Source organism: Ambystoma mexicanum, chromosome 8, assembly GCF_040938575.1.
Source record: "Ambystoma mexicanum isolate Mex_15411 chromosome 8, UKY_AmexF1_1, whole genome shotgun sequence".
Lineage (NCBI taxonomy): Eukaryota > Metazoa > Chordata > Amphibia > Caudata > Ambystomatidae > Ambystoma > Ambystoma mexicanum.
In genome coordinates, this window is record NC_090929.1 from 1,006,212,688 (window position 1) to 1,006,240,126 (window position 27,439).

The 27,439-nt window shown below is 46.0% G+C and overlaps 1 protein-coding gene across 1 annotated transcript; it reads left to right on the plus strand.

The window, feature by feature from the left end:
* Positions 1-26,928, plus strand: ERRFI1 (ERBB receptor feedback inhibitor 1). Its single transcript, XM_069610922.1, has 4 exons — positions 1-475; positions 18,867-19,061; positions 22,054-22,130; positions 23,552-26,928. Exons 2-4 carry the CDS (start codon positions 18,940-18,942, stop codon positions 24,727-24,729), a joined length of 1,377 nt encoding a protein of 458 aa, XP_069467023.1. The 5' UTR covers positions 1-475; positions 18,867-18,939; the 3' UTR covers positions 24,730-26,928.
* The last annotated feature ends 511 nt before the right edge of the window (positions 26,929-27,439 follow it).

Genomic DNA, 27,439 nt, shown 5'->3' on the forward strand with positions numbered 1-27,439 from the left:
CCTGGGAGCTGGAGGAGGAGGGACAGACCCAGTGTGGCTCATTCATAGGCAGAAGGGGGGCAGCAGCCGCCGAACGGCGCCAAGTAACAGCAGCAGAAGCCGCAGGAGCAGCAGGAACCCAAGGGGTAGTCCCTGCGCGCGACAGAGCGGGCAGCAGCCGGGCCGGAGAGGGGGCAGCAGCACGAGTGGACGACACAGAGCAACCGCAGCAGCCAACGAGGCCACGCATTGTGCAGAGGGACAGCGGCAGCGCAGGACGGCCCGAGCACAGAGTACAAGCAGCAGGACAGACCACAACAGCGCCAGCCGGAGGGCACAGCAGGGACAACTGTGTGGGTGTCAGGGGACACAGGAAGGACTGGGCGGCCCTGCACAGCCCGAGGAGCGAGGGTGGCGCGGTGACCCCGCAGAGAACGGTGCACGGGCAGACCCCTCTGGATGGGGATGCCCTGAGGAAGCCCGGCAGGGCAGGGAGGTGAGTGTCTACGTTTCTCCGCACACCCTGTATTTCTGAAAATGGTGATGTCACTTGTTAAGGAATCCCAACTACCATGGAGGACTGTCTGTATCTTCAAAAAAAAAAATGTCACCTTAATCAGGAATTCCGGCCCACTTCTGCAAAACCCCTGGCCGTAATTGTCCTCCTGCTCCAAGAGCCTACCTTACCTGTGCCCTCCTCCCACCGCAGCACCTGTATTGCTGGTGTGCGCATCCTGTCCCTGTCTTCTCGGCCCCTGACACACTGCACGTCTTAGTTTGCGCTATCCCTCTGCCGCTTTGCTCCACTGGGTCTTGGGTCTTGGCAGAGTAAGTGGCTTTCGTTCTGCCCCTTCCTGGTGCTGCCGCCCCCCTGACTCTTCAGTTAAATATTGACTCTGTATTGCGAAGGTATATGCGGTTCTTTTCAGAAGCTGCCTCTGAAGGACCTGTCAGGCTCTCACATGCTGTCTCCAGCTTCCTCCTCCACGCTCATGTCACTTACTGTGCCCCCGCCCGGTCTCTGCTCTGCCCTCCTTCTTCGCCCCCCACTTCCCCTCCTCCCCTCTTCCCCCATTATCTCGCCTCCTCCCCGCCGGGTCCTGCCGCATCCCTTCTGCTATCGCTAGTGTCGCTTTTCTTTTATCCTTCTTCAGTTTGGATCAATAGCCCCTGCTTCCATGCCCTCTGCCGCCCCCCATACGCCTCTCTTTGTTTCCTGCTGCGCGGTCTTCCATTCCCTGTCACTTGCGGTCACTGCTGGTTTTCGCCTCCGCTCTCGTGCGGGTGGACTCTGCCTTCACTTGCTCTCTCTGACTGTCCACACCTCTAGCATGTCTATGTCGGCCTTTTCCCTCAATACACGTGCAAGTGCAGTGTGTCCCTATCTTGTTCTCATTTTTATTTTTAATAACGCGCCTAATACGTACCCGAGTTCGGTTTCTAAGCGCGGACCCCGGATTCGAAACACTGCTGCTCTGCTTCTTGCTTCCAAGTCCAGCGCGCGGCCCCTGTGCTATCCGCCGTTCCGCTTCTAGACAATACATACCCCACACACCCTCGGGCTTCATCTCTTGCAGTCCCTGGCACCGTGCCTCAGCCCCTGACACTGAGAGTCTCTGACGCCTCAATCTGCCTTCCTCCCCCCTGGGGCCCTGTGTATTACTGTCCCAGCTTCCCCTTTCCCGCACTCTCCCTGCGCCCCCTCTCTAGTCCACTTTACTGACAGTAACCCAGCTCCCCCTGCCGATCCACCATCTTGCACTTTGGCAGCTCCCCCTGTCGACCCACCACCTTGCACTTTGGCTGGCTCTTGTTCTTCGAGTAATCTCAGTGGGGTTCACAGCTAATTTGTCATCTCCAATTTCCCCAATGGGTACTGCCCTCATGGTGTCCCGTGCTCCCAGGAGCCTTTCTTCCTGCAATAATTTTTAATGGGAAAAGCAAAAGTGTAAATACAATGGATGTGCTGGGAGGCAGCAGGTGTATTGCTGTCTATTTTTGGGGTTCCTCTAAAGCTAAACAAAGAGACACTGATTTCATTGGCACAGATCCACTCAATATGCCAATGCACACACAGTTAGGCAACACGTTTACATGTACAGTGGTATGGCACACAGGGAGGTCGTGGGCTGCGCCTTTAAGGGGCAGTAAGGGGTAGGTTGGACATCTGCCTTTCCTGCACAATCCCATTGACACTTTCTTTGGGAATGCCAATGGGTACGACGCTTTCCAATTCCAAGCCATGTCCCTGCCAGCCGAGTGGCATACAAAAACACTTGGACACTGGCATTCGACAACCAGAGTATTTTGTGTATTCTTGTTAAAATAAGCACATGATGGACCCCTCCTAGAAGGGCTTTATTCGTGAATTGTGGTGATACTTGGTAAAATTAAAAAAAAACAGCAACATAGCTCAGTGGGGCAGCGCTCCTGTGCACAACCTGTAGGTTATAGTTTCGAAAAACCACCCCCTTACTCAGCCGTTCACCCTTCATAAAAACGAGTACTATTGCGTGAGCAAGTATAGCACCTGCTCCTGATGCCCTTTGAGATAGTGTCGAGGGGTGCCCTCAATGTGGGCGGCGATTGGTCTGATGTTGGTATTATTGGCCTACGTTGCAAGGTTTAGGCCGATTGCATCACTTGATACTGGGGACAACATGGCCAGTGTCTGTCCCAAGCATGCAGGGATCTGTTTCACGAACATGGGGACCTTCAAAGAGGACCGGGTCCTGCACCCCGATATTGAAACACGCGGCGCTTATCCAGTGCAGTCCATGAAAGGCATTTACGTTGGGGGAAGGCATGTTACCGCGAACCCGCAATTCAAACATAAATGTTCTTTTTTGGGTTCCTAGACAGGCAGGGATGGGTGACATATCCAAGCCGTTGTGGGGGTAGCAATTGGGTGACCTGTAAGGAAGCTGGGTGATTTCCACATGGGATGGCACGGCATGACGCTGACCTGTGGCTGGCTCTTCTAGCCCCCTCGTCGCCAGTCTGTGGGCAAATACCTGGCCTGGAATTTGACCCACCCACCTCCAACCCAACCGCAGTGACATGGCACCTATCTATTACCCCACAGGGCGTGTCGTACTCATTCCAGGACCTTGCACCTGGCGGTTAGCGGGGCATCCTCCCTATACACAGTGGGGGAGCTTTTGCTTGCTCTGGTTGTTATCGAAGTGTGGGTGCTCCAGTCTTGGGGGTGCGCTTAGGGTGTCTCGTTTTCAACGGTATCGCACACGTGGCTCCTGAATTGGGAACGGGCAGATACTAAACGATCATAATAAAGAAACGCAAGGGCGCCCCCTGCTGGGTCAACGAGCTCAAACATATCATTGTACAGTGTGGTTAGTGTTGTGTTTGACAGGCGTGAATTTGCATTACACGACTGGCTGGCTGGTCATGTGCACCAGTGTGCCCCATAAGTGCCAACTGGGCTCGCCCCCTTGTCACCAAAGACACGGTTACCTGGTCCCAGCGTTTTAGCCAAAAGCTCTTTGCATAAAGCGCTTCTGTCCAAATATCTAGGATTGGATCAAAGTTAGTTTGATGAAAGTCAGGGGTCACTGTAGAAGTACGAACTCTCTGCGTATGTGCTTTTGTGTCCACCTACGTTGTGTGTGTGTGTTTGTATGCCCTTTTGAATAGTCTGTACCATGAAATGCTGTGCAGAGCGTGCTTTGCTTATCTTGTGAGTGAGTAACCGTCGCTGCTTAAGTAGTAAGAGGATGAGAAGGGCTCAAGCCTGGCTGAATATGTGTCAGGCCAATTTCAACATGAAGGCTGGGGACCCTAGCTTAGAGCAAAAGCTGCCTGAGGCCCCCATGGGGCGCATACAATACACTGGTGACAAAGATGAAGTTAATAGCCGCAGATTATCACAAGACAGCCAGCAAGAAGGGAGCTCCAACACTAAGGGCCTGATTCATGGATTGTTTTGCACGGTTCAAAGTGACTTTGAACTGCTGAAAAGTGACTTTGCACTGCCGACGCAAACCCTGTTTCATGGAACCGTGCAAAGTGTATTTGTGCAGTGCAAAGTCATTTTGTAATGCAAAAATGACTTTGTACTGACTGTGCACTGCAAAAATACACTTTGCACGGTTCCGTGAATCAGGGTTTGTGTCAGGAGTGCAAAGTCACTTTTCAGCAGTTCAAAGTCACTTCGAACCGTGCAAAAAAATCCATGAATCGGGCCCTAAATAAACCCTTCCTTGTGAGCAAGTAACCGATTTGGAGGAACCAGTGTTAGAAAGCAATGAGGTGATAACACTTCTGTATAGCCATGGGAAGAGAAAACACAGCTTGTAATGCGAGTGCCCGCAAAGCGCACATTTTAAGCCCCAGAACGAAAATGGAGAGATCAATCTATTGCCGTATTACAAGACTGTGGACTGGCAACATGGGGGCAGTTGTTGCCCCGGCCCCGGAGGCTAGAGTCCCCTTTCATTTCAAAAGAGTTGAAAGGCCCTGACGCCGTCCCTGGAAAGAGTGCTAGACTCCTGAGTGAGGGAACCCTTTATTCCATGTAAACCTGCAGTGTTAAGGCAAGGCTCGGTGTTCAGTGGTGAGCACAGGGCCCTTTGGGGCGCCCAATAGCTGGTTTCCAGGCGGCTCCAGGGGTGTCACTGTTTACCGGGTGCACATTGGGAAAGACTCCTTCGTGATTTCATCACCGAGGGAGGTATATTTGACGGGCTTCTTTGGGCCATTGGAGGCGTGAGTCACCGGCCGCTCTGTAAACGCTCAGGGAAGGACTGCCGCTTTAAGGAGGTGTGTGCAGTGGCTCACCGTGCACCTGCAACACAGGTAGGGCAGGAATGGTTACCAGGCAACTCGTAGGGGTGAGGAAAGGTGAGGCAGGCTTTTTAAAGAGTTCTTCTTTTCGTTTTCAGGGCAAGAGCAGCGCTGCCTGTAAGTCAAATTCCGCAGGCTAACACTCATACCTGAGGAAACAGACGTGGCTTTGCACAAAGCACACACAAGCCCCCTTGCAGATTAGTCCAGTGCCATTCTTAGCCAGGTTGCTTTGCCTTCACTTGCAGAGGTGGACTGGCCCCTGCAGACTGGTACGTTCTCAACTCGACGTTGCACATTACCTGCTGGTAAAACGAGGGAATTCCCAGTCAGGTGCCAAGATGTTGTGGCTTTAACTGGGTTCCTGCAGCTCGGTGCCTAGGAGCCTGGCAGGCTGAGCGGACTCAGTCACACACTCGCACCGACGGGCCTGGCTCTGCAGCCCCTGCCGGCCTTCCAGAGGGGCCTGTCAGGTCGGTGCCATGTGCAGCCCACCCCTGTTCTCACTTCCGCTACCTCTGCACTGCCACTCGCATCTCTAATGCATGCATTTAAAGTCGGCACGCCAGTTTACCGCAGGGTGCTGATTTAACCACGCAGCAACACAGATAGTCCAGCGCACGGCCTTTCCCACGCCGGCCCTCCCACCGCACCCCAGTATCTGAAGGGATTGCCTGCCGCCCCGAGGAGAGAGAAGCGGCGGGGGGCACCGGTAGACCCACGATACAACGATGTCTCCATTCCTCTATAAGTATTCACGTCTGTCTGCTAGTGCCTTGATTCTGGGGGGGGGGTCATCTGCAGATCCAGGAGAGCTAGGTACGTCGACGCTGGTGAGGGTGGTTGACCGTGTACAGTATACTGGGGCCATTCCTCAGATTGCAAGACAGCTGGCATTCAGATGGACCATTTGGCTCTGTCCGCTGATTTAATGGCTTGCCAGATCCGATCTGCGATAATCCGCTTCGATTGCCCAATGGGATGAACCGCAGTCACTGGGGATGAGCCGCCTGCAACCTGAAACTCGCAGATTCAGATTCCAGCAGAAATGACTCCGCCTTTCATCCTCAGGGCAAGGGGGCGATTACACGAGTGTCTATCAGGGGTACCAGGCATTATTATCCCTGGGGCTGCCCTTCAACCTCTGGTTTACCTTCACAGGGACAGCCCTCTCTGCTAATAGCAAACATGCCTTGTAGATGTTATAGTTTTACACATTCAAATGATGCCACTTCCTGTTATGTCATCAGTGTCAAAGATCACGCGATGTCCCGTCCTCTGATCACCAGGAGTGTGATTTCACGCCCTCTACCCATTTCATTTTTAGTGAACTGGTATCACAGTTGCGTGGCTTAAAAAGACACTCATCTACTTGCCAAGGGCCACTTCACAGTGCAGTTTTATTTGGGATTCGGTGGCACTGTAGCAACAGGGAAAACGGCTGATTCTACTTTCGCTTTTCAAGTGGAAGATTTTTTGCCCCCAAACCTTTTTAAAGCCACTAACTGTTCTTCTGTTTGTTACAGCTGCTCTCATGCTCCAACCCGTCAGGATCTCAGACTATATGATCCCTAATGAGAATGCAACCAGTATATAGCTGTCTGCAGATTCCTCTTTCTTGTTTGTGTATCTATTTATTTATTTATTTATGCATTTATATAGCGCACCTAACCCTGAGGCATCTGGGTGGGTTGAAGAATGCATACACAAAATAGGAGAGTCCATTTTCCCGAAGCAAAGGCTTGCATTCGGGCTAATTGTCATGCCTAGGGTGCGTTGCTCATGTGTGTGCCCCTGAAGAGGTGAACTTCCACTGATGGCTACTAGGTGGTGCTGTGGCATTTGTGTGTGTGGGTGACTTGCCTCAAATGGCTTATTCTACACAGAGGACCTACTATCTACCCCTAGGCCGCACTAGGGTGCCCCCTGTGTTAAAATGAACCCGTGCATTGGAAGTGAATGGCACCCCTGTCTAATACTGGAGGAACCACAGACTCATGTGTTGACCTGAAAATGTTGGCCGAGCATCCCGCAATACATGCAGACTCGTATGTTGGGAACATTAAGCACTTCTAAAAATAGGGAACAGAGTAGCTGAAACATCAGCAGGCCCCATCGATGATGTTGATGGTGAACTCGGTGAGATTAAAGTAAAGTTTATAATTAACGTGAACTGGTCGAGCGCAAGATTTGACTAGAGCTGCAGATGGTAATTAGCCTGACCCACTTCTGGCAATAGCTAGTACAGTTTCTTTGCTGATAGTGTAAACAACAGCAGCGGGCTGTGCACTGGGGCAGCACTGCAGAGGCGCGCGTGCACGCTGCCGCATTTCACCCAAGTGTGTGCACGGCTGTGCAAGATTGCGGGTCCCAGGACCCCAGCAGTGTGATTGGAGGGAGTCTTGGCTTCTCTAAAGGGTCAGCCTGGCCCCTAACATTAGCTCAGGCACCTATACAAAAGTGACCCACACTCAAGCATGGCAATCCGTTGCTTTGGTGACAGGTTTTTTTGTGTGTGGTTGGTACCAAAGCTGGAGGTTTTGTTTTTTCATAAGAGGTGTTGCAATTTCTGCATTTTTTTTTAAAAAAATGTGTCCAGTAAAACTGGTAAACACTACTTACTAGGTGCATATTGAAGTAATTCACGAAAGTGGCCATGTTTGGCCAAAATACTGGACCTCTTTGACCATAAAAACGGACCCAAACTAGCATGATGGGCCTGCTCTTCCGGCATTGGCCTACAGGTCAATCTGAGCCAGCATCTAAAAGCACACAGCGATATCCTTAGGGAATTAGACGAGGGGGCGTTACATACAAACACGTGCTTGAGCCTGTTCAAGACAGACCTGATACCATTCAATGGCGACGTAGAAGGTCCAGGAACATACATTGCAAGGGCCACATTAAAATGCGTTCACGGTTCCTTACAATTTAAGAACGTGCCTCCGCAAGTGGAAAGTCAATATGAAGTACTTTTTGGGGCTGACTCTAAACTATCTACCCCCTAAAATTATGTTGATAATATTGTCGTAGAATTGAAATTACCTGTTTTTTCCACTGCATGTAAGGCTGAGACTTAGCCTGCATATATGTGTTCGCTGGGACACAAGGAATTGGTAGTTAGGGTGATCCGTCCAGGATCACACACATTCAGTTGGTCAAGTTGGGAAACTGGGATTTGAATGCAAGTCATTTGGGTCCAAGTTAGCAACTTGGCTAGAAAAACAGTTTTGTTTCTGGAGCTGTGTCCTCCTCTGTTCCAACTCTGGTTAGGCTTTAATATACTGCTGTATTATTTGTTACTTGTGCTCTGTGATCTTGGTCATCTCTGCCGCTGTCTTGTATGCGAAAGTGCCCACTGTGGAATACAGATGAATACATGTCTACTCCACAGAGCTACTGGCTGACATCAATAACCAAAACTTGCCTTCATTGGTGACCGAGGCACGCCTGCAGTGATGCTTGTATAGCCATTGCTTTGATCGCTTGAAAGGATTTTGGCAAAATCGGAATTGTCCTGTGTGGCTGCCATTGAAAGCCATGAGAGTGAAACGCTACATTCACTTTTCGCTGTTGTGATGCCCCGCATTGCTGTGACTTTTCAGTCTCAGGTCTCTGCAACGTGTGGAGCGCCGCGACACCTCTCCGTGACCTGTACACATCAGGGACAGCAGCTTGTCTCATTAAAAGAGACATCTGTCACTGGTCTTGCGGGAAATCGAGCCTGCCGCAATGGAACATTATGTTATTATTATTTTTTTTTACAGAATGCCACAGCAAAAACACCATCAGAATGCAACATACTCCTGAGTAGGAGTTAGAATCCAGAAGGGCTTGTTTTGCCACCTCTGGCATCTGAGTGACATCACTGCCCCTCCGTTCTCATTATCTAAGATTGATTTTGCCCCCCCCCCTCACAATCCCCCCACCGCGGGTCCCCAGTCGAAATGATCTGCATCTAGCTACATGCAATTCCATATATGAAGGGTCATGTTTGAATCTTTGAAGCATGTATGCACCTTCTTAGTTAACCAGGACTTATTCTCGTGTCTTCGAAGAAGAACCTTGGTGGCAATTAATCCCTTCCTGGCATCACACTTCAGAATTGGATACAACTGTAACCATACAACCCACACGGTGGTCTTTTCTTTGAGAGTCTAATCACCTACTGCACCATTGCAGGAAGTAGGTATGCAACATTGTAATAATGCACAGCATTTGTTTCCGGTCATACTAGTAACTGCAGTTTCCTTGCCCAAATACACTTTCCGGTTTCAAACAGTCCCAGTGCTTTAGGACATCAAGAGGGGGCCAGTAAGTCGCCACACTATCCTTGGAGAGGGTTCCCGCGAAGTGTCTAGGAATGTAAAGTAGGCAAGGAACTTATAGAAGACATGTGACCTGTGGAACAAAAGAAGTGGCCTAACATGCGTGTTCACGTGTTTCTACCTAGCATGAAAGGGAGTAACATCACTTTATTATATCATGTGTTCAATAGTTAAGCAATAAGCCCCGAGCAGGGTGGGCATTACCACTTTAGGTAATGCCCCGGGGCCCATAAGTCACAGGCCCGAGCGAAGCAAAGGCCTTAACGAAAGCCCCGGGGCATTACCTGAAGTGGTAATGCAGCACCTGCGAGGGGCTTATTGCTATTAGTATCCTGGCCCGTAAAACCAGGGTACTAAAAGCATTTTTTTTTCTGTTCCGAAACGCTCCAGCGATATGGAACAGAAAAAAAAGCCTGCTGGGCAAAGGAAAACAGTCTGTTTTCTCTTTCCATGGCGGCCATTGAAAAAAACCCTGATCAATTCCAATGGTACAAGAAGGATTTTGTAAGGAGGAAAGTAGTTGACCTTTTACCATGAGTCGATTGTCATCAGAGATCCCAGACACTACTGAAACGCCATTCTTCCAATTGAATTTGCCTCTTCAAGTCCATTGTATAGTTTTATGGTATTCACTGTCATCTCTGCCTTAAACTTGTGTTTTCTTTTCTTATTTATCATGTGCCTTTTCTGTGTAATTATGTACTGGATTGCGTCAGCTGACCTGCAGTTTTAGTTTTGTATCCTGCCAGAGCTGACTTTAATGCTTCAAGATTCTGAGATCAATACATTGAGTACGAGTGGGTTGCATAATGACATCACCTATACCCACCTATATTCCACCTCAGCCCAAATGGCTCCTGTGGTTCATAAATGACGTCTTAGAAAACAAAGATGCAGAATTCCTCTTTATAGAACACCACTTCTTTCAAGAATAAGACCCTGAAGTTGACTGGCTTTTCAGGTAATCGAGCGGTTCTCATAGAGGCTCTTGGGCTCAGGCCCACCTTCGATTGGACGGCTTTACATGTATGTGCAATGCTGTAATGTTGAGAAGTGGAAATTGAGAAGCCCGTGTATGCTGCTCCCTGCAATATCACCACACGTACATGGACTGTACAGTTGGAGTTGAAGTCATATCAACACATCAGTCACAGTAGATTCATTTGTGTTGCCTGCATAGATACACACGCCCATGCCCTTTCATGTCTTCAATGGAATGACTTGATCCCTTCTTGCACTAATATAGACTTACTTTATGTGTGATCTGTGCCTTCTCACTCATCATAATTTTATTTTACTGTCTTGCTCGTAGCTGGCACATATGTGCATCTTTCTTCAAGGTAATCTGGCAAAACATATTATTTTCTTGTTCTATGGTGAAAGCCGCCTCTTACCCCGAATACTGGAGGCACTGCTAGGCTATGGGACCCTACACCATAACCAGTGCAGTGCAGCCTGTGTCCTTAAGCAGATAGTCCAGCCTTTATCCCTAGATTTGGAGTTCTAAGTTTTGATGAGTCAGGGATTGTATAGTTCTGAATCGCCTGAGCTTCGGGGTTCTTAACTTGTCCACCCGGAACTGAAGCCTTGTGATTTGTGAATGACACCACAGAAGAGCCAGGACTTCAAGGATTCTCGAAAATGTGCAGGTTAGGAATGGGGAAGATTCCAACAGCGCGGCCATTGCAGAGTTGCCGAACGCCCCTTGAGAACGAGCAGCTTCGTTGAAGGAGCATACAGTGGTATCACTTTTCTGCCTGAGCGGAGGGGCTCCAATGGTGCAATGCCACTCTTTGATGCAAGCTGTTCATGGCTGAGTCTTCCTGCACCTTGAAATCATTAGGGCTTGTGACTAGGACTTTTTGTAGGAAAGTGAGATTGTCAGAGGTTAAAATGAATGGCGATTGTCGCGTGGGTCTACCAGCATGATTACATCACAGTCCAGGTACCTCTGTTTGCACTCAGAAGTTTTACGGATATCAACAGAAGATCAGAACACAAATATGTTATGGCTCATGCGCTTATTGGAAAACACATGGGTAGATGTGAACCCTGCAAGATGCCTTGTGCACCAGAACATCTCATTTGGAATAATCCTTCCATTAGGGACCCTGCCGACACTCATTCTTTACTGCCTATCAGTTTTTGTTGTTAGAATCCCTTCCATTTCATGATCGCAGAACTTGGCAAAGTTAGACTCTTGACTCGTTGTTGCCGATCAGAAAAGCAACCACCGCTTTTAGGGTGGACTGAAGAAACTCCAGCAGATATTTTTCACGACGTCAAGGAATTGCTTACTCCATACTACATACACATCAAATTGGAAGTTGACTTTAATGCAGGACCTGTTGGAAGGGCAGATTGTATGAACCTCAAATAAGGGCAATGGTAGGCCTTACGGCCCACAGTGAGATGTTTGGTACAAGCACAGGGTGTTGAAATTCATTGAATGATAAAAGCCAATACAGCAATCCCAGCATCTTTTCATTACCCCGGGAAGTGGTGGACGAAGCCACGTGTCCCTTGTTCGCAGGCACTTGGTGTACGGATATGAATAATAACAGTCCTCGATCACACCGGAACAATCTCAATGTCCTGGTGAGTAAACGCGGAATTGCCTCTTGGCGCTAAGACGTTGTGTTTCCATTCGTAGTCTCACTGGCAATTATCTTTTCACCCCTGAAGTATGGAATGCAATATTTCATCGTGAGTCAAAGCTGTGAACTGTGGGTTATTCACAGAACTCTGTGGCAGGTGCATCAACACACTGTCCATTCCAGCTAGTGTATTTGGAATGTAATTGGGGGGAAAAAAGTGCCCACGATGCAGCTCACCAAGAAATGGAGTAGAAACCAAAACGATAAACATTCTAATAATGGGAAAAAACATACACTACGAATTCCAGAACATAGAACGATTAATAGCTTAGTAAGCGGGATGGAAATGTCTTTTGAACAAGAGATCTTTTCAGTGAAACATATTCTGAAGAGTTAAAAGTCCTGCAGGATTCTAAGGGCATTTCCCTTCATATGACATATGTCACTCTACCGTGGTCCACTAGCTTAGCGTAGATTGCCGAAGAGGTCACTAGCTGCGTTTTAGTATGATTTCATCACTTTAAAAATGGAACAGCCTCCTTCGGTGATCTGGACTGGATTCCTGCGATGTCGATCCTATATTCTGGCCTACAGTGCAAAGCCAGTGCACTTGCTGGGCACATTGCCCTCCCAACCTAGTAACTAGTTCACGGCTCAGCCAGCAAAGGGATGATTCAAATACTCAGGAGGTAGGTGGTGAGGCGTGCCACACCTGTGGGCTTCTAGATCTGTGACTCCTGAGTCCTTGAGATACAAAACGGTATTTGTGAATCATTAATGCAGCATGAATACATTGAAGGCGGGTAAAAGAAGGAGTAAAATACCAAGGAAGAGGAAATGTAAGTGCAGGTAGAAGAAGGTAGCGATACCAGGCGTCGATGGGGGAAAGTCCTACTGGTCATGAGCACTTCCCCTTCTGACTACATGATGTGACTGGGGCGGAAGAGCTGAACAGGGATGTTTTCAGTCTATAAACAGCAAATAGTACTTGAGAGATAATGTTTGGGAAAGAAAGGTATACGTGTGTCTGCTGTTTTAAGGATTTCTGCAAGACTCACTGTTTCTATTTTGCTCCAACCATCAGATTTATGTATGGTTCATAGTAGTCGATGTTGGACATTGTTTTTTTTTATTATGAACTAGAGGTGTATCGAATAGTGAATTTATTATTCAGCCAAATACCAAATAGTTGGTCGAGCTATTCGGCCGGGGCTGAATATTGAGCTGAATAGTTGTTTTTTAGGTAACCATGTTCTAGAAAACAATAAACAATTCAATTAATACAATCAAGAGGAACTGTATTGCATGAGTATTCATGTTTATTAATTGCACATACATATCTCACTAAGCTTATTAAAAACATACAAATAAATAATAAAACAGATCTAAAAGAGAAGTCCAAGTTCAGTTTATTCTTATGTCACCAATAGGTGAGACCTGTATGGGGAAGGTTGTATTGCTGGTAAAGGGCTACTTCTGTGTTCTAAATCAATATCTACAGTTGTACTGAACACTCTCTCTCTCGCTATCCATACTGGTGGGAGGAGGTGCCAAGTACACACTTTCGCTAACCCTGGAAATTGCACGCATATCATTTACCTCCACTTCGGTGGGTCTTCAGTTTTAGGGAACAGAAGCTCACTCAAAAATATAGTGAGTTTAGTGTCTAAAGAACTGATTGAATAGCACCAGCTGTGGACTGCTGAACAACATTGCCCAGGAGGCCCATATGCCACATGGTGGAACTCTCTTCGTAGTTGGAGGCTCGTCGTCTTGCAGGTCAGGGTCTACAGGTTGCCTCATAGTATGATGCAAGGACTCTTTACACAGGGTAAGGGCAGTAGAGTGGGTTGCACATTTTACACTATTTTTCACATTGTTCTTGAAAATGCTTACCTTGAACTGAGGATTGATTCCTGTCACCGCAGAGTAGATGGGTATATCTTCAATGTCTTTAAACATTTATTCTACTGCTTTCAATAGTTCTGTCTTCGCAAGCTTGACACCAGTGTCCCCAACCTCACCAGAGCCGAGATAGGACCATAAAGCTTTGACAGCAGGAACAACCAAGGAAATGCTTGATGCATATGCACACATCTCCTTTGTGAGCTCTGCCGAGGGTGCTAACAAGGATAGAAAATGTTCTGCCGAAGCCACTGATAGACAGAAAGATTAGACACTTTGTCATACTCCGCACAGTAAAAACTCACTGGCCGCCTCTGCCCCAACAATCGTCCCAGCATCAAAAACAAGAAGTTCCACTGTGTTGACACATCTTGGGTTAAATGCTGTTCAGGAAACCCAAGAGCTTTTTTACACTGAATGCGGTTCACCCCTAGATTAGTATGGACTAATTTCTTGTGAGTATTTAAGACACTACAAAATAAAACATAGCACACATCCTACAAAAAGTTGTGGCACTCATTAGCATATGCAATTGGAAGTGACCTCACCAGAAATTAGCATATGAAAGTAGTGAAATATACAAATGTATTTCAATTGGCTTTGCATAATCGAACCAAGAGCGCAGGACACATGGCCATTTGCCTTACGTAATGTCAACACAAAAAAATACCGAGAAGGGATATTTTCTTATAATGGTATTAGAACATTATAAAGCTGTGCATTTTTAAACCCAATAATTACTACTAAAATATTGCCTCGAGAGTAAAATCCCATTTTGAGAGATTTCACCTTCGGTAGTGTGTAAGCTTTCATCTGGTCACAGGGTTGAGAGTGGAAGTGTTCGACCTCGCAACAGCAGGTTCGAATCCCCAGCATCAGCCAAGTTGTGTACCTTGAGTTAATTGTTAATATTCAGTGATATAGGACAAGGTATCTTGTTTTTGCACCGAGCCCCCAAATTACACAGGGCGGTCAGCGTCCTTTTCTTCGATATATAGGAAACGAAGGAGGAGGCAGAGTCTTCTTTTATTGGAAAGTATTTTTATTTAAGGTAGAGTCTCCAAAGGTGCTCAGAGAGAGTGCCCTCTTATTCAGTGGACTAAACATCTTACGCCCTCCTGGCACCACCTGAGAAAAGGCTCCTATTGTCGAGTGGATACATGGGGCCTGATTTACAGGCGTTTTTAATAGGACTTTCCCATTGAAAAATGAATTTGTCAATCAGGCCTGCGCTGTCCTCAAACTTACCGCTCACTTTTCTAGTGTAATGTTGCCCAGAGAGAGAATAATTACCCGGGTTTTATGACATGTGATATACCTTGAAAAAGTGCACCAGTACACGAAACGTGTGTTGACTTATATCGATGTGATTCTTGGCCACGCTGCGTGTAGGGGTATGATTAATCCTCAGACTGCAACATAATTGTTGTTGGCCACTTGTTCAGACTCTATATGAAATTAAATGAATAGTTTCATTGGTACCGTGCCCATTGCATCATCCTCGCCTCATTGTTTACCTACATTAGCAAAGCCCGTGTCGCAGGTTGGTAGTTCGTCTCAGCACGCCAGTAGGTCTAATTGTTTGTCTCAAGGATAGAAAGTCTGAAGTCCTGTTTCTTCCACACATGTAGCGTGGTTTGTGTGGGCGGTGGGCAGTCTTGATGTGAAAAATGTCCGTCTCTTACCCACTAAAGCAGGAGGGGCCCATACTATACGATGCTTCCTTCCTGAAAGATCACACTTGATTGCAAAGTATTCAGCCCTAATTAATGTGGTATGCTTTCTCCCCCCCCCCCTTCCCCGTTTTGTGTTGATGTTGGTGTTTGGACCGTGCTGTTTTCACATAGTTTGGACGGTGAGCTGCCACACTTTGGCAGAGGCTGCTACAAATCACACGCACGTGTTATTCACCTGCCCCACCGCCCCCATGCCCGCACCGCCCCCTCCCCGCAGCTACCATGGGGAAAATGTCTGCTTGAATTATGTTTTTCCCTAATTACTTGTGGGCGAGTCCGCTTCCAAGTCTCAACCCATTAGGCCGTTGAGCGCCTCACACCCCGGAGCAGATGGCTGACCCGGTTGGCCCTTTCGCTCCAGCACTTCCAATGTCCCACCAGCGCTCATGCGGGCCCACCGTCCTATAATGGCACTGGCTTCTTCGGTGGACGGGTGGCAAACTCCTCCCTGGCATTCGCGGGCACAGGCCCAGCGGTAACGCGGCCTGCTTTGTATTTGGCAATCTAATTCGCTAATTGCAGCGTGAGTGTCTTGCGCCGGAATGCACGTTTCCAAATAAGGGCACGCCGTGCGCCAGGAAGCGCGGGCACGTCACTTTTCACCGCCCTTGCCCTGGGTTTGTATAAGCAGTATAAAAAAACAAAAAAAAAACAGAAAGCTATGAGTCAGCTCGGGGAATATGAACATTTTAAGTGAATGCAGCAGAAATTCCAAGTTATTTCCTGCTTTAGTCACTGCCAGTATTAAAAAAAAGTCTTTCCCCGGCCGGCGCGCACCGTGTTAGCTGATGCTATCTTTCATTTGCTCGTAACTGTATATTCCGGTTCCGTAGAATGGGGCTCTTTCATCAGTTCGCTGTGCATGCAAGGCTGTTTGTGCTTTGGCTTCAGTTTATGTCGAAAACCGGCGCAAAATGAATCGTTCATTATGCCCCAGACCAACGCGGCAGAGTGGGTTGATTGTCTGCCGCAAGGTTACAGCGAGGACTGTGTGTTTTGGCAACTATAATGGACCTTCTGTTATGTCACCGCCTCTCAGTGCCTTATTACGCGGACCCTTAGCATGTAACGCACAATTTCCCGGATAATGTTGCTGCCCCACCCCCGATATGTGTGCCACAAAGGAGCATCTAGAACGCGAAAAGGCGCTATGTTTTGTCATCTCAGTCGCAGCTCGTTAACTGCTTGTGAACCGGTGCAGCCAAGCAGGCTGGCTGCATGACGCCTTAAGTGCATTTAACCCAACTAGGTTTCTAGCACAGATATGATATGATAGGTTATTTATAACGCGCTTCTAAGCGCCGACCCGGGATCGAACCTGTGTTGCTGCATGTCGTCTTTCTTCCAAGGCGAGCACGGTTGCCGCTGAGCTATGCTCCCAAGACGCAGTAACCTCTATTGCATCTGCATGTGTATAAAGCCATGTAGCACGCCTGGGTACCCAGCATAGTCCAGGCCTCGCCTGCGTTAGGGCATACCTTTGTGTAAAGTGCATAATGCAATGCCCAAATGTGAAATAAATGTGCACTTGTAACCCCATGGTGCCCCACTGAACTCCACCCTGACCTGCTTTGGCGCGTTTATGCATTTTTGCACCCCGCCAACGTACCCAGCCAGCATAGCTCAACTTTGACCAGGATTGGGGTGTGTGTGTGTGGATCCATGTATATAATTCGCCAAGGAACTCCAGAATGGCAAACCCTAACCGTAAGGTAGATTTTTGCAAAACTGTCTACCTGTGGGGCGGATCAGTAGTGCCGATCAAGGGATGGATTCATGGCAGGCAAGTGAAAGGCTTGCAAACAGTGGGGGAAAAAACATAAGGCTAGAATAAAACTGTTTTATTTAGATGACTTGAAACGCGCACAAATCTCATAATATAACAAGCTGACAACATATACATAATTTTAATAACATGTTCTGCAAAATATATATATATATTTGTAGCTTCATTGCCCCCCCCCCCCCCACTCCCTTCACCCCTCAATGGGAGCCTACGCTTACTGGCATAACAAGTAATGTGAACTTAAAAAATGTGTTTTACAACTGCACTATCAAGACTGATTCCGAATCCGAGGAAATGCAGCCTAATGGGAGCACTGCTACAGTGTACATGTGATTGACCGTAAAGCACAGTGGTATCGTGTGCGTGTGTGTGTGTGTGTCTCTGTCCCCGGATGAAATAATTCAATGGGCATGTAAATATATATTTATAATGGTAAATTGTGTGCAACATAACTCATTCCTCACCTGCATTGGAATTTGTGCAGGACTGCTAGTTCACCAAATGAGCCAAGTCGGCCAACCGTTGACCTTTGTTGGTATTTGTTTATGAAGGTGGCACATATGCCATAGTAGTATGCTTGCAAAAGTACATCACACACCCCGGCAAATATTTAACCTGAATCCTGGCCCGGGCTACTCTCTAAGGAAACATTTAACACACAGAAGATGGGGACATCACACCGTCTGTCTATGCCACTGAGCACAGTTTGGTAAACCATCTTTACGTTCATGTGATAATAAAGTTTAGATGTCTACCACATCAGTTATATACAATTATAATGGTACTGCTGGATAATGAAATAACACATACCACAAACCGATTTGTGTCTCGGTGCTTGAATAATAGATGCCATTCTTACTAAACTCGGTGATACTCAATGACACATTCTTTGAAAGATGAAAGGCTGAGCCGGCCCTACAGGGATTAGAATGGTCCTCAGTACTAGAATCTCAACCTACAAAGCTATAATTGGAGCAGCCTAACTCTTGCATCATTAACCTATCACACGATGAAGAACATATAGCATTTAGACACATTTAGCCTTCTGAAGCAGGTGCCCCCACCCCAGAATCCAGCTCCCTCTGCCTTTTCCATTTTGGCCACTGTGCCTGCCCTACACAAACCCTATTCTGATAAGTGAATAGGAAAAACCTATCAAAACTCGTCTCCTGGTCAATTTGGGACAGGGTGAACTTTTCTAGAGTCTCACTTGAAGCTTTATTTTGTGCTGGTGAAGAGAGAAGTGTTGTAGCGCAAGGGATGTGGGGCAACACGAGGATGGGCCAGCACGAGGATGGGCAAGGTCCTTAGCCCATGTCTTGCAACTGGAAAGTCAATAACCAAGTGATAGTGTAGGCAGGAGCTGGGAACCCATAATGCCAACCCCTTCACCTCTATTTGGCCATCTCATCTTAGATCCAACCCTGTATCAAACCAGGAATAATTGCTAGGATGTGGATTTCTGAAACAAGGGCACCCATTTACAATGTCTGCCCTGCTGGTGGGACAAACATAGAACCCCCCCCCTTTTCTTTTCAGGCAAATAATTCAGTCTTTCAGCTACACCCTCCATTGTGAATCCTCAAGTTGCATGCGCTGCCTCTGTGATGAGTTGCATACCGTGCTGATGTTGTTCGGTCCCAGTTCCTAGTTTCTGATCAGTCATGGGTCTTTATTTTGGAATACGGTTACTAGGCATTTGAGAACTAAAATCTTGCTTCCTCTCCAACAGGAATGACCTCTGCTCATCTACCGCTGAGGATTGCAGGCTTGTGACGATTCCGGACATCAGAAGAGACGCCACAATGTCAACGGCGGGAATTGCGCCGCAGGAGATTCCCGTCTCATTGAAAAGTGGATTCCTCCATAGCGGAGAAGGCCTAGTGAGCCCGAAAGGATCCTGGCCCAGCGCGAGCGACTTTGAAGAGTAAGTTAGACTTGAAGTGACCTTCTAAGCGTGATATGAGTTTTTTTCAGATTCCCGCAATTGTACTGCTGTGCATGCCACCACACTTGTAGGTCACATCACTTAGTGGCCAATTGAAAATAGCAGATCTCACTCATCATAAGATCGGAGTAAACATGGCTATAAAAATTATGGTGGCCCTGCGTTTTTTAATATGATATGATAGGTTATTTGTAACATGGTTAATACCCAGAGGTTTCTAAGCACAGACCTGGGGATCGAACCTGTGTTGCTCTGTGTCGTCTTGCTTCCAAGGCGAGCACATTGCCCCTGAGCTCTCCTACCGAAATATGTGCATTTCAATTTTTTGAATAGACAAGAAAGACAAAGGACCTCCAGGTATTAGATGTGTTTGTCTCATAGACACCGTTTACATATGAAAGTCAAATGAGAATATCAGATTATGGTTCCTTTAAGGTTTACTTTTCAGAAATCCCAAGGGGAGCACACTCGTAGTGTGAGTGTGTTTTGGGCGCCACCCCTCTTGTGGGGGAAGGAAAGCTAGCAACAATAACCCTGAACACGTAGGAGTGGGCCAGTAAGGATGGAGTTGGTCTTGGTGTAGCTTTACTCATTCTCATAGGGTTTAACTGGGCATCCCAAACCTCCAACCCAAAGACACCACTGGCCTTGTGGGTGAGCAGACCAGTGGGGTTATGCACTAGCCCCATAAATCGTTGTGAAAACTGACATTTCTGGATTAAACTCCCGTGCAGAGCAATGCACCTCAACCTCCCGAAGGCGATCAGCATTTGAGTTTTCTTTTTGGGAGAGGAAGTTAGAAATTCCAAAGCCAAAACATTTGCCAGTCATTCCATGTTTCTGGAAGGCAAAATGCATGCATAAAATGTAGAGAACAATCGATTTCTATAAGATACAAACAAAAGCCAATTGTTGGGTGAAAGAGACAGGTAGTACTCTCCTGCCATCGGTTTGTCAAGTTTGAAACTACCTCAGAAGTCAGTTTAGCAATTGGGTTAGTAAAAGGCTGGATCGGACCACAGCAAATGGGAGGGACGGTGGGGGATTTTCACAGAAAAAAATAATAACCCTTCAGCATGTTTAAGAATATTTCTGAGGCACCACTTCTGGAAGTCCTGTTTTAAATACTGTGAATTCTAAAGAAGTAATTCACGTTGTGACATCTTTTTTTTAAAGTTTGTCTTTTCCTGGAATGTAAAACATCCAAAAGGGTTTATCTGAAGCACTAAACATGTATTGTGCTGTGACTACAAGCTAAATTGCCCAGTGGTGCTTACTTTTTAAATTGAGTTTTCCATTTAAATGGGCAGTCATCAGGGAGGAGTAGCTTGGGTCTCTATGCCCAGCAGGCTTGGGACCCAAGGTACTCCTCACTGATGAGGCCCAAAGAGGCCGAAACACGTTTAGGGATGCATGTGGTCTTGTGCAGAAGGGCTGGACTGCCCCAAGCCTGATTTGTATATGGTCTTTGGGGTCGCCAGAGCCCTGCCAAAGGTTAAGATTCATTTTTAACCTTCCAGCCATCACTCTTTTGTTTTGCTATTCCTCAGTCAAATACAGGTCCCGAGCAGCCTCGACCATTTTTCATGATTCCTTTTTAGTCCTGCCACTTACCCCCAGACCACTTGACACTCCTGCCTTAGCACCTTCACTCCTTGTCTGTTAACAACACTCATGCCTATTGGAATGTATGCGCAAGTACGCACTCACACACACACACACACAATACAAATTCGGTATAAGGCTGTGCATCCATGATGATTATGATTGGTTATTTATAACACGCTTAATACCTGGAGGTTTCTAAGCGTGGACCCGGGGATCGAACCTGTGTTGCCCTGTGTCATCTTGCTTCCAAGGCGAGTGTGTTGCCCCTAAGCTATCCTGCCTAGACATGTATGTGCACTTGGATGTATGTGCAAGATCACACAAGTATGCAGATGCTCAGATGCACAAGAACACATAAGTCACTGTAATGTCCACACATGCACGCACCCAAAGTTCTGCATGTGCACTTACACATATCCACTCACTTGAGTGCATATATTCCCAGATAAAACTGGCCACTGCCTAACCCATATTTATATTCTCCACGTGTATGCAGACAGCTAAGCTTTTGAAAATACTGAGTGAAGTATTTCTCCCGAGAATGAATAAGACCAAATAACCTGTGGCATGGGATGGCACTCAGAGGGCTCTTCAATCACGTTTTGGCTTTCTCTACTTTGCCATGGCAGACATATACATTTGCATGCACATGTGGGCCCACCAACAAAAATAGTCCATCACAGAAATGCTAGGTTATTCTCCTCTGAACAAGAGTACTGTCATCAACTCTACAGTTGTTTTTCGGACAGTGATATGTTTGGTGTCATCAATGAGGTGTCGCTGAGCTGAGGCATAGAGCGCAAGTGGTCCATGTCTGGTTTGCCTTTACTAACTTAAGGGGTAGCACTAAGCATTTAAAAATCTTCCAAAAGCTTGAGAGTCCCCTACGGGGACTATATATATGTATCCTCTGGTATGGCACGTACAGGAAACCCTTGATTGTGAAACCTGCTTATGAGGCAACATTCAATGGAACATGCCTTTTAGCGGCTGTTGCTCTCAGTAGAGGGACTCACACATGTGACAATTGTGTGAAGTACATTTATAGTGTTCTTAGACTTTCAACGATCTTCGGCTCCCCTGACCTAGAACATCATGTAAAAATAAAATGTCTTTGGCGATGTGGGAGTGACTTAATAGGACTATTCTCTTCACCGACTACCCCTCTTAGTGACAGTCACACCTATGTCACACCTATGTTACTTAATAAAAATGGTATTCTTTGCTGAACTTCGTGTTTGTTTATCAATACCTGTAGCAGTTCTTTTGCAAGTGTAGGGGTGTTGCGATGCACTCAGCTCAGCATGCAGGAGACAGTGGTTCTGAATCAGATGCTAACCCTATGATGCGTGTTCTCTTGCAGTGCCTACTTTGACATGGACCCTTTGTCAATGGCATTCGAGCTGAGGTCTCCTGCGCCCCAGCAGATTGCATCTTTTGGTAAGTGTTTCTCGCTCTCTTTTCCCCTGAGGTTAGAAAGCAAAGAGTGCGAAAGTGATGCTGCAGTCTAGTGGAAGGAAATTGAAGTGCACACAGGATTGGTAGTTTACTACGTGTCCAATTTGGTAGTTGAAGAATTGGTCACCATTTATTGTGTGCATTTTGTTGCATATATATGTGGGGGGTGGGTTTAGGGATATCATTATTGTACAGGGGTTAACAGGGTTAAGGGGCGCTCCTTTGCATATATATGGAGAAAAATGTACCTGTCAACCAAAAAATTGACCAATTCTCCAACAACCAAATTGATTTGATGTAATGAACCTAAACTGTGCAATCTGCTGCCTAAAACATGACCGAATTTCTGTCTTTATTTTACTCATACCTATGTAGCACAAAATGGTAATTTTCATAATCCCCATGACATTGCTTTAAAATATCTTGTGGCAGGGAAATACAAATAAAAGACCATAAAAAGTAAATTTTGCAGCAGTTATACTTAATTAACTGAGTCACTGACAGATAAAAAAAAAGTACAGATTTCCAAGGACGGTGTCCTCTCTGGGATCTCCTAACTTCAAATAAATGCTTTATAATTTATGGGTGCGCCTTTTAGAATGGTTGTGCATTTGTCTTAAGAAATAGATAATCGGCATTATCACCGAAATAAAATTCTACACTTCTGAAGAAAAATGCACATCATGAATTGGTCCGAGCTTCGATTTTAAAAACCTCAGGATCATCGCTCCAACCGCGGAGATGGGAACACATTATGCATTTTTAAAAGGGACAGAGCATTCGCCTGTTCAATTGCTACTGGCAATCCTCTTCCTTAGTTCCCTTCTGATAGTCATCTGCTTATTTTTAAGTGTTTGTACCGAAGGATTAGATAGCTCTATAAACTCAATGCATATATTAATTCTACCATTACATTTAGTGTTTTTATAAGCAGAATTGCTCACATTTTGCAAAACAATGTTTTTGTTGTGTTAATGCAGTGTATATTGCACACCACCGAAATGTGCATGATCTCCGCGCACTAATGCGGACCCGAAAGAGAGGGGATAGTTTACGTTAGTGGGAGCTGTGCTGCTGTGCTGGTGCATGTGGGTCTGCTACTAGGTGGTCTTCGTCGGATGCACAGAGCCGTGGTGGGCAAGCTGCAGCCCTTCAGATGCTCGTCACATGATCCCCCACCATTGACTAGGCTGGCTAGGGCTGATTGGAGCAGCAGGCCGAAACATCTGGAGTTGCCGCAGGAGACCCGGGGTTAAAAGAGACATTTAGCATTTTGGGTTGCAAGTACCATATAGTTAGGCGGATGTGTTTGCTCCTGCAAAATGCTTTTTTTTAAAACTTGGATTCCTAAAGTCGAAGACATTGTGTTGTACATTTAACTCACTCGTGTTTCTCTTTTTCAGGGCGCATCTCAACACCGTTCATGAACGGGCACTGCTGCACTGAGAATTGCACGAAGTCCCAAACCAACAAACCCAGCCCGCTCTCATTGCAATTTCTCCCAAACTATGAGGAAGACCAGGTTGTCCCATCTTTTAAAAAACTTTCAATGAACACGGGCTCTAGCGCAGAAGTGACGCCTCCTCACACGCCCGTAAAAAGCATGCCTCCGCAGTTCCAATCCATCGTTTCCCAGGAGCGCAGTTGCCGACCCTTGCCTCCGCTCCCAATCGCTGAAGACCAGTCCATAGATGACGCTGATAGTGAGGTTGAATTTCTGACCAGCACAGACACTGATTACCTTCTCGAGGACTGTAGACCATTAGCTTTCAAATATGGAATGCCGAGTCGAAGGAGCTTCCGGGGATGCGGACAGACAAACTATGCATATTTTGGTTCAGTGGCGGGCACAAAGAAGGCAGGTAATGCAAATCTGAACCAAGATGAAGTAGCACAAACCGTAAAACCTCAGAAACCAGAGCAAACCAACAGAAGGTTGCGAAGATCTCATTCAGGGCCCGCTGGATCATATAACAAGCCTGCCATAAGGCTATCGAGCCATTTAAACAGGGCATCTCCTAATTCCGATGAAGACAAGCCTGAGGTTCCCCCTAGGATTCCTATACCCCCTAGACATGTGAAGCCGGACTACAGACGGTGGTCAGCAGAGGTCACATCTAACACATACAGTGATGACGACAGACCTCCCAAAGTGCCACCACGAGAACCTCTCTCGAGAAGCAATTCTCGGACACCCAGCCCGAAGAGCCTACCATTGTACCTCAATGGGGTCATGCCCCCAACACAGAGCTTTGCCCCAGACCCTAAATATGTTAGCGTCAAAGGTCTACAAAGACAGCACAGTGAAGGCTCCAACAACAAAACGCCTTGCATTTTGCCCATTATTGAGAATGGGAAGAAAGCCAGCTCAACGCACTACTATCTTCTTCCCGAGAGGCCACCATACCTTCACAGATATGAGAAATACGTCACCGAAGCACAAGAAGTAAGTTCCGACACCAAGGCTCAGTCGTGGTCCAACGACTGCAGTAGCCAAGCAGCAAAGCTGGACTCAAAAGCCAAAATGGACACAGTCAACCATGTGAAATGCAAACATTTATCCTACGTGGTCTCCCCGTAGCCTTTAATTTTCAGCAAAGATCATTCTGAGATCTTCGGCATGTTACTACGTTTTGAGATTTAGAGACTGATTCTCAAACGAGAAATGACGTTCTTCTAAAGAAGAGAGTATTGTTAGCTGCGAGGGCATTGTAAGCAGAAAAATGGTGCAAGTGCTTTTATGCTGGACTTTTTCCAAGAGACCCTCTTAAATGCTGATGTTGGAGTATGCTACACAAACCATAACGTTTACCTTCCAGTATCAACAAGTTGATGAGCGAGGGTATTCTAGTCACTACTGACCAATTCACTATTGCTCTAAATCGTGCCAATATCATTTACTCAGTCACTTTAATAATTAGTAATAATGCCGGATTAATAGGTGCAGTGCTCTGGTTTAGAGTGTGTGGAAAAACCTTGCAATGGCAGGTCAGATGCACCTATCTCCTCTCTTATATCAGTGGCCAACTTTCTTGTAAACTATTTTGAAGAGAGATTTTTTTTTAAAAACTTGTTTTGTGTCTGAACAGAACTATAAAACATTGACTGGCAAGTGTATGCATTTGGTAAACCTTGAGCTCTGCCCCGCTCACAGCCCTCAAATATTCACAGAAATATGTTTAATTTGACTTGCGGCCCACTGTCACCAAAGAACCTCTGTATGAACACTGAAGAAGGCTCAGCATAGTGGAAACATTTTCCTATGCCGATGTCTACAAGCATTAGTTTGATTTAATGCCCATCCTTCCCACTGCACCCTTGTGTGAACCCTGGAAAAGAACTCGTAAGATCAAAGCATAGATTGGTCGAGGTGCATTTTTCCATGCCAATGTCAACTGGTACTTTTTATAAAATGTAACAGACTGTTGGCTAGAAAATGCCGCTTTGACAATTGAAATTGTGATGTAGCCGCTGCAAACCATCACATAAAGTAATCTTCAGTTTCGAGGGCCAAAGACACAAATGAAGAAATGCTGTTCTCCTTCTTATAGGAGGCTATTCCTGGGGGGCAGCCATTAGGCTGCTGTCTACTGCACCTGCTCTCACGTTCTTGCCTCTTATCCGTGTATTGTGAACAGAAATTCAACATAAGCAGGCCTTGTGTTGAGGTTCTCTAGTTTCAGTATTTGTCTGTTTATTGTTTGCCTTTTAAGTGAACTGTACAATTCCAGTGACAGACAGCGGGCATGATACAATTGTTATAGAACACGCGTGTGCGTCAGCAGGTATATTTGACATATGCGTAGGTATGTATGTGTGTGTGTGTGTGTATGTTAAGAATCCAACTACCTTTGTCCCAGATATGGCTTCTTGTGTGTTCAAGGTGTTTCCACAGGCTGCTTTGACAAAGTGTTCAGGTTTTTGAGAGAAGTCGGAATTATCGACAGCCTTTCATCTCAGGTTAAACTGAGCAATGACATGCTGCCAATAAACACGTGTGTGTTACGATAACGATCTCTACATCCGTGACCCAGTGATAAACATGCTGTTTACAGTTTGAAAACTGCTATATATATATATATATATTTTACTATTTAAAATTTACCACATTTTATTGTTTTAATACAAACTAAATGAAGGCGAACACGTTATGCTATAGAAAATGCACTGATATTGCTGCATTCTGTGTACAGTATTTGACATGAAATTGATTTTAGTCATTTCATTGAAAGATAATTTGGATAATACTGTGTGTTATCGTGACTTTTGACTTTAATAAAGGCATAATATACTTATTTATGAAATACAAAAAAATGCAGTTTGGCCTATTTTCACATTTGGTGCACGTTTTCATTGTTTTGAGCTTACGCAACTTAGTGTTAATTTACTGAGCATAGTTGAGGCAACAACACAAAGCACTTGCTGTCAGTGGGTCTAAGGACTATTTGTACGCAGGATACTACAAATACAATTGTTTGTAGGCACTTTATTATAATGTGCTATCATTGGCCACCTCAACTGTACTTATATTTAACTTTCAATAGATCAAAAGCTGAGGCAGCCCTGCCATCACACTGACCATTGACCTGTATGTATATGTGTGTGTGTATATATATATATATAACATTTGTTTATTTATATATACACATGTACGTCCTAATACCCAATGAAATCCTGCAATCCACATTAACCTATAAAATGAGGAATATTTGTTTTAAAGATTTGACTTTTTTTTTTACTATGATCATTGTTGATCGATATTAAAGTGGTTTCTTTTTCATGTATGTTATTTCTTGGACAAATACATTTTACAATGTTAAAATACAGCACAGCGTAAGGTACGACAACTGTTATGAATCACTTCTATGTCTAGTGTATTTTATAGGCAGCCTTGTCATATTTTGATTGAACATGTATGTGAGGATAATCACATACACGTTTAATCAAAATATGACAAGGCTGCCCATTACACCACATGCAGGACCAGCCTCTATTAAAACATGTTTCCCTGTGTTGCCAATATCATTGGTTGTGCACATTTCACGCATTAGGGCAGCTTTGCAAGCATTTTCCTCAATTGCGTGTGCCAATTGCACACACCGGAGAGGAACAATTATGCAGAGAGCAGCATTCACAAAACGGAATTTGTGCGGTTTTAATAAAGAGGGAAGAAAGCTTACAAGCTACAGGGCAAGGTACTAAAGCAGCATGAATACAGGCGAGAACATTGACTTTGGGAAGGAAGGCAATGCAGCAAAAATCACACATGGCAAAGTTGCAATTTCTTTTTC

Bases quoted from the DNA above. Each gene is read 5' to 3' on its own strand.
- ERRFI1 (XM_069610922.1), top strand. From the start codon at position 18,940: ATGTCAACGGCGGGAATTGCGCCGCAGGAGATTCCCGTCTCATTGAAA. The intron at 19,062-22,053 runs GTAAGTTAGACT...GTTCTCTTGCAG, and splicing joins AGCGCGAGCGACTTTGAAGA to TGCCTACTTTGACATGGACC. The intron at 22,131-23,551 runs GTAAGTGTTTCT...TCTCTTTTTCAG, and splicing joins CCAGCAGATTGCATCTTTTG to GGCGCATCTCAACACCGTTC.